The sequence below is a fragment of the Pistacia vera genome, unplaced genomic scaffold (genome assembly GCF_008641045.1).
Source record: "Pistacia vera cultivar Batoury unplaced genomic scaffold, PisVer_v2 Contig341, whole genome shotgun sequence".
In the NCBI taxonomy this organism is placed as follows: Eukaryota; Viridiplantae; Streptophyta; class Magnoliopsida; order Sapindales; family Anacardiaceae; genus Pistacia; species Pistacia vera.
The window spans coordinates 306,597-314,186 of NW_022196159.1; the positions used below are offsets into that span (position 1 = coordinate 306,597).

At 38.3% G+C, this 7,590-nt stretch overlaps 1 protein-coding gene across 1 annotated transcript; it reads right to left on the reverse strand.

Moving 5' to 3' along the window:
• Positions 1–2,080: 2,080 nt before the first annotated feature.
• LOC116138475 (G-type lectin S-receptor-like serine/threonine-protein kinase SD1-13) lies at positions 2,081–5,815 on the reverse strand. Its single transcript, XM_031424188.1, is given in 9 exon segments — positions 2,081–2,154; positions 2,594–2,776; positions 2,779–2,920; positions 3,018–3,165; positions 3,296–3,533; positions 3,641–3,851; positions 3,927–4,126; positions 4,211–4,357; positions 4,576–5,815. Coding segments are annotated over 8 exon segments (2,490 nt in total). The 3' UTR covers positions 2,081–2,154; positions 2,594–2,612.
• Positions 5,816–7,590: the final 1,775 nt, after the last annotated feature.

A 7,590-nucleotide genomic window follows, 5' to 3' on the forward strand; every position in this document is an offset into this window, starting at 1 on the left:
ATTGTATCTCCCATTTGTTTTGGGTATTTGTTGTATTGCCCAAAAGTTTGTAATGTTTTGGAGATAGTGGAGTTTTCTTTTGCAGCACCCGAGGACATAGGTTTTAATACCGAACCTCGTTAATTCCTGGTATTCTTTATTTTTGCATTTAATTTTGACAATTTATTTATGCTTTATTACTTGTATTATTATATTCAATAAGCTAGCGTTAGAGTTTATGTTTCCGTTGCATAACAGTTATATTTTAGTCGCAAATCCCGACAATTATTTGTGTTTGATTATAACTTTGTCCCTTATAGCTTTTTTTTTTTTTTTTTTTTTATGTGGTGTCTAAACTAATTTATGCATACTTTAACTAATCTCTATCATCCTAAAGTTAACAACCGAGTACGCCTTACAACATTTTTCTCCATTCTAAAATATGTTCCCCTTTCTAGCGCTTAGTGCGTCCCACATGTTAAGCCAAACTAGAATAAATAAAATAAAGTCAAGTGGGTTGGTGGGTGAGTTACACCCAAAAGCAAAAAATAAATTAAGGAAGAGGAGAGTGGAGAGAGGGCAAGACAATGACGAGAAGAAAAAAAAAAGAGGCTCAGGGATTAGCTAAAAACTGATGTGCTGCCTTGATCGTTCGAAGCCAGGATGATTAAATGAACTCTTTAGGGAATCGTAACCCGTGAATGTGATAATCATTTATACATCCAAAAGATTAGGCCAGGCCTTTGCATTGCTTATATATATGAAGCTGCATGAATTCCTTCATATGCTTCATACTTGCATGGCTACAATCAGAGACCTTAACAGCTAAATTACTTTTCAATAGTCTACATTCACTTACTAAGTTCCAACAATCTGATTAGTATTTGCTTGTAAACCTAACATTCTTGCCATGCCAAAATCAAGTATTTTGGGGATCATGTCAGATACAACCAACAATACAGAAAAGTATACAACATTATAAGCAGACAAACAACCCGACAATTATAATCTCTTGTGCTTCAGAAATGTTATCTGTGACTGCATCCACCACAAACAAAATGGTGAACTGCATGACAAATAAACAGTATATCAGCAAGCAAACGGTTAAAGAACAAACTCTCCTACTTGGCATATTCTTTGCATTAGCCATTAAAGATTTGTGCAGACACCTCAAAGGTGACTATAACGAAAGGAAATTATTTTCGGCTGTGATTTTTAAGGCTATCAAGACATTCTTGGAGGCTGAAGCATAGTTGAACAAGGTCCTTCACGGCACACGCTATCCCCTTACTGCCCTTACAGTTCGTTTTGAAATTGATCTAGCTAAAGCAGAAAAATTGGCATGAAAAGTGATTTCTCATGGTCAACAATACGAACGAAACTTTTGCTTTGTGGGTGCCACAAGTTGTCTGTTACACATTACTGGTATGAGAATTTTGTTTTGGTCAATGTTGGAATATACACTAATATTTATTTTGAAAAAGTAAAAGGACAGAGCTGCAGCTTCTAGTGAGCTTCCATAGACGTAATACTAACCGAGAATACCAAAATAATGATATGCTCTGGTTTGATTTGATTTTCCTAATCAACAAACAAAAGGAGCAGATTGTGTGTCTGGGCAAAATTAATGGTTTTTGGTGGCACATCTGCAAGTCAATAACCAAGATGTGTCCTTTGTTTTAGTTTCTAGTGCGCTCGGGACAATGCACATTGAAACAGAGCTGGCTACTCGTACTTTATAATGTTATGTACAAGGAATATCATTAATGTGATTCGTCAAACATATGGACTCAATTCATTTCAGTTAAATCATGGAGGATTATCCTTGATCTCAGAGGAACACCTTGTGCATCAAGGTAAAAAACAAATAAAAAAAAATTCTTATCAACTCGTGACCACACACATTGTTACACCATTTGCTGAACAATTTCTACAGTTACCTGTCTCTCTTCGAATTCTTCCTAATCAAAAGGTGGGTTTTTTTAGTATATTCAATGGAATTCAGAGATTCAAAGAGAAGTGTGAAAGAGAGACTAGCGTTTTCACATTGCAATTGACAAAAGACTGAATACAAAAGAGTAAAGAGAAAGCAAAATACCCTTAAGTTATAAAAGTAATGTACATATTACTCCTAACAGGTTTCTGGGGTGCAGGAACTGCAGACGATTCAACGCCCTGCATGAATATGATAGAGTCTATAGTTAGTCGATCTGCTGCATTATTTTCAATACAAAGTAATATATGCATCTATGCATATCGTGTTTTACAAATGAATTCTGTATAGGTTATCCAGCAGTTCAAGCATTTTGTCTTTCCTTTGCCAGGTCGCAGACCTAAACGTTTAAAATCTAAATTTTACAGTTCATCTAATACTTAGTTCAAGATTACACGGCACACTATTATATAACCTGAAACAGAACGAAAGGAGTTTTGGATTAATAAGTGAAGTATTCAATATGAAACTTAGTTTGGTATTCTTTTATGGAAGAATGGCTAGTAACTTGGGAATTGGAAGTGTGAATGTGAGATGTCCCAAATTCAACCTGTTGACTGTTGTCCCATTCCCAATAGCCAGTTACACAAAATATACTCAGGAGATGAAATTAATTACTACCTTGAGAAGTCCTCAGACGTTAACGGGCTTCCAAAATCGAAACAGTTACATCATTGACTGAACATTTTTCTCTTTTGCCGAAAACTGGCTTTAAATTTGCCCCGCTTCTTATATGTGAAAAAGCAGGTTGTTTTGGAAAAGGTAGCACTGTATTTTCGTTAATAAGCATTGAGACAACATCAGAATGGAGGGTCTATCTTCTGCACTTTCTTGAACACAAAGCAGCCCAATGTTAACATATCTTAGCAGAATATGCTTGGAGGCAGCATCCTCTAATACTGGATCCATTAAGTCCAATCCCCTGTCACTTGTCCACATATCCCATGCCTTAAACATCCACAGACACAAATTTACAATAGTATCAGTTCAAAGGGAAAATCAAATCACATGATTAACAAAAGTTTGTGATTGGATGTTTACTCACATAACCCAGTAGATTGAGTGAGTCAGTCTGATAAAAACCAGTGTTCTTCTTGCCACTCACAATCTCAAGCAACAATACTCCAAAGCTGAAGACATCAGATTTTATCGAGAATAAGCCTTCCAGCGCATATTCTGGGGACATGTATCCACTGCAATTGAAATATTGTTTCAAGATAATTAGTAGACCCATGGTCATGAAATTTATGCATAGCATATATTAGGTGGCTTTTATGTGGCATATATTTGAGAGTTTTCACTTTAGATGCTTCATTTACTTACTAAGTCCCAACTATCCGATTAGTGTTTGCTTGTAGCATGTTCCCTCCAAAAATTCTTGCCATCCCAAAATCTGATATTTTAGGATTCATATCTATGTCCAACAAAATATTACTAGCCTTCAAATCTCTGTGGATAATTCTCAATCTGGAATATTGATGAAGATAAAGAAGTCCTTGAGCTATCCCTTCGATGATATAAACATGTGTCTCCCAATCTAATAACTTGCTTTTTGGTGGATCTGATATATATATCAAATGTAGAAGACGTTAGTAAAAAAATCAATGCAGCCCTTGAAAAGGGAACCAGAAAATCAAATATATGTTTCGAGCTGAGAGATTTACAAACCAAAGAGGAAGAAGTCCAAGCTTTTATTAGGCATGTACTCATAGACTAGTATCTTCTCATCTTGCTCAATGCAGCAGCCCAAGAGTCTAACAAGATTGTTGTGTTGGAGCTTGGCTATAAGTTGTGCTTCATTTTTTAACTCTTCCCATCCTTGTCCAGAACTTCTTGAAAGCCTTTTCACAGCTATTTCATCTCCTTTCAATAATTTCCCCTGACATAGTAGTTCTTGTTATAAGATAGTCTAATAATTGGCCTAATGTTATTGCTGTGACGATATAAATCTTACCTTGTAAACAGGTCCAAAACCACCCTCCCCAAGCTTATTTCTGGCAGAGAAATTCTCTGTTGCTGCAGAAACACTCGCAAAACTAAATAATGGCAATTGAACTGCCTTTTTACTACTTTTTCCAAGCTTATTTGCTTCTGTAAGCTCCAAATTATCAGCTTTTAGGCCCGCACTCGAATCAAAAAGCATCAGATCCTCCCCTAAAGAGTGAAGAAAAATGAAAATAAGGCTTTAAGGTAGTTCTGGCAGTTCACTGCTCGAATCATGCTTTGGGAAAGTCTTACCTTTCTTTTTGAACTTACACCTCAAATAAAGAATAACCAGCAAAGTGACCATTATCAGAGGTATGATCAATGCAACAGTTATCCATAATTGCCTCTTTGTTTCCTTATTCATCGTCGGCCCTGAACTTCCATTGCTCGAGTTTTTGTCTACAAAATCAGAAGTAAAAAGGCAGATTAGAACAAACATTGTATACATATTTGCCATAAAAGATACAGATTGATTGACAAATTGGTGAAAAGTCGGCAGTGGCAGGTGTTGCTTTCCAGAAAAACTGAAAAATATAATACTAAACGAGAGAAAGAAAACACTACAAAAGCAAGTACACAAATAAATAATAACCGATGATAGTTTACATTGTCCTTACCCTTGGCAATCAACTCAGAAGCAGCAAGTTTGATATAAAAAGTTCTTCTATTACTATTACCATCTAAAAGTTTCGTCAGATCAAAGAAATCATCCCACACCAAGCACCCACGTTCATCAAAAGCGTAGGCATTCCAAGAACAATTGCCCAAGCTGGCTGATTTACACTCCTCGGCACTCCGAAAATCTAAAGTCTTTGCATTACTAGGAAACTCAACGTTAGAGATATTTATAAAGCCATCCTTCTCTGAAAGACTATTGTCCCTGCACTGCAATTTAGTTTTTCTCTTGCAGCCTTCAGTGGCCAGCATCCCTTCCATAGATTCCTGCGTCCAAGAACCTTGTTCAGATTCGAAACCTCGCAAACAGCGACATGGTATATCGGCACTTTCATTGCAGATACTAAAAGCTCCACATCCACCATCATAACCACACTTGGAAGAATAATCAGAAAACCATCGTTGAGCTTCTGGTGTCCATGACTGCAGTTTAAGCTGCCCTGATTCGTCTAACAATATATGGGAAATTGTAGAAGTGTTGATTTCACTGAAAACTGCATACTCCGGCCACTCACGACGTAGTGAGACATTCTGTAAGCTAAAATGCTGTCTACTACCCTCCCAGTATATCTTAGAATCTTGCTTGATAATCAATTGCCCGGCATTCAGTTCCAGACGGAAATCACCGGGAGCAGGATCGTGTACACCTCGCCAAGATAATAAGGACCACGTTTTTTTACTCGCTGGATCATGTCCAAGCTTCATTCCTGGTAAAAGAGTGTCAGTTGGATTGTCAAAACTTTGCCAAAGTACCTCCAAGTTGTTGCCTCCCAGTATAAGATTCCCCGTATCCAATAGCCTTGCAGTGGAATCATTATTGCCACCTGAAATGTTTGTCACACTGTAAGACAATCTGCCATCCAAAATCACAATGTTTCCATCAGAGATGATGCTCAGGCTAGAAGAGTTTAACATTGCGTAGTCTCTATTTGCAACCCATACAACCCTACGGGGAGAAACTTCTTTATACCATATTCCTAAGTGGTAATTGGAATTGTTTTTCGGAGAGAAGAATCCAAGTTCAAATATTCCACCAGCAGAAACGATAGTCTCAGGGTGTTTCACAGGTCGGCTTGTAGTTATGGTATCACCTGCAGTAGATGATTTCAAGAAGATTGAGAGAGATAGTAAAGCAAGGAAGAAAATGGGCAATAAAGACTGCTCCAATGAGATCAAATGCATAGTTCAAAAGAGTTGATTACCTACTTGTGTTTAAGCAATCCTTAGCGTTCAGAATTTTCCAATGTCTTTCATGTTGACCCGTGATGTGGGGTATTTCAGTATTTGTGATTACCTTCAATCATTACTGAAAAACATTATCATAAAATTGACTGCAACTTCGTTTCTAACAAGTGAATTTGAAGATTACCCATGGGCTTCGTTTGGTTCGCAATTGCGTGTTTTTGAGAAAAGTTTGTTGAAAAAAGTTAAATTGGGCAGGTATTACGATGTAGGATTTATAAATTAGAAAAAAGACCCCATATATTTGCTTATTTACAAAACACCCCCTATAATAAAACATTAAAAGTTAACAAAAACACCCCCAACCCAATCTCAAATACGGACAGCCGGCCACCACCGCCGGAGGGTGGCCGGATTCGTCGTATCGGCGCATGACCAGCTGGATCTTACCGGTCGTGCACCTATATGACCTTTTTCGGCCGGATCCACGGTGGATCTGGCCGGCAAAGGCCAGATCTACGGCCAGATCTGGCCGTATTTGCTCGTCAATGACGGCCAACAAACGGTTGTTGTTGACCATCAATGACGACCGTTTGTTGGCCGTCGTTACCGACTGTTACGGCCAAAGATCTGACTGTCTTTGGTCTTAGATATGGCCTTTTCTAGCCAGATCTGGCTGTATTTACTCGTCATCGACGGCCAACAAATGGTCGTTGTTGACCATCAACGACGACCGTTTGTTGGCCGTCGTTACCGACTATTACGACCAGATCTTTGGCCTTAGATCTGGCCTTTTCCGGCTAGATCCACCGTGGATCTGACCGGAAAAGGCTAGATCGGCGCACTACTGGCCAGCTTCAGCCGGTAGTGCATCATCCTAACAGATTCCGACCATTTTCCGGCAGTGGTGGCCGGAATCTGGTAAATATGGATTATTGGGGTGTTTTTGCAATTTTTAGAAAAATATTTAAGGGTATTTAATTAAATTATCAAATTTAAGGGATTTAAAAAAAGTTGAATAATATTGAGAGTAGTATTCCCAAAAATCAGGGCTTCGTTTGGTTCAAAATTGGGAATACTACTTTTAGTATTCCCAAAAAAGTTAAACAGTAAAATACCCAAAAACTCTCATTTTTGGGAATACTACTTTCAATATTATTCAATTTTTTTTAAACCCTCTAAATTTGTTAATTTAATTAAATACCCCTAAACGTTTTTTAAAAAATTACAAAAACACCCCAACAATCCACATTTACCAGATTCCGATCACCACCGCCGGAAAATGGCTAGAATCTAGTGCGCCGATCTAGCCTTTTTCGGCCAGATCCACGGTGGCTTTGGTCGGAAAAGGCTAGATCTAAGGACAAAGATCTGACCGTTGACGGCCAGATCTTTGGCCGTAACAGTCGGTCATGACGACCAACAAACGGTCGTCGTTGACCATCAACGACGATCATTTGTTAGCCGTTGTTGAGAGCAAATACAGCCAGATCTGGCCTTTACAGGCCAGATCCACCATGGATATGGCCGGAAAAGGCCATATCGGCGCATGACTGGCAAGATCCAGTCGGTTATACGCCGATAAGGCGACTCCAGCCACCTCCGGTGGTGGTGGCCGGCTGGGGGTATTTGAGGGTGGATTGGGGGTGTTTTTGTTAACTTTTAATGTTTTATTATAGGGGGTATTTTGTAAAAAAAAAACATAGGAGACATTTTATTAATTTATAAATCCTACATCGTAATACCCGCCCAATTCAACTTTTTTTTAACTTTTT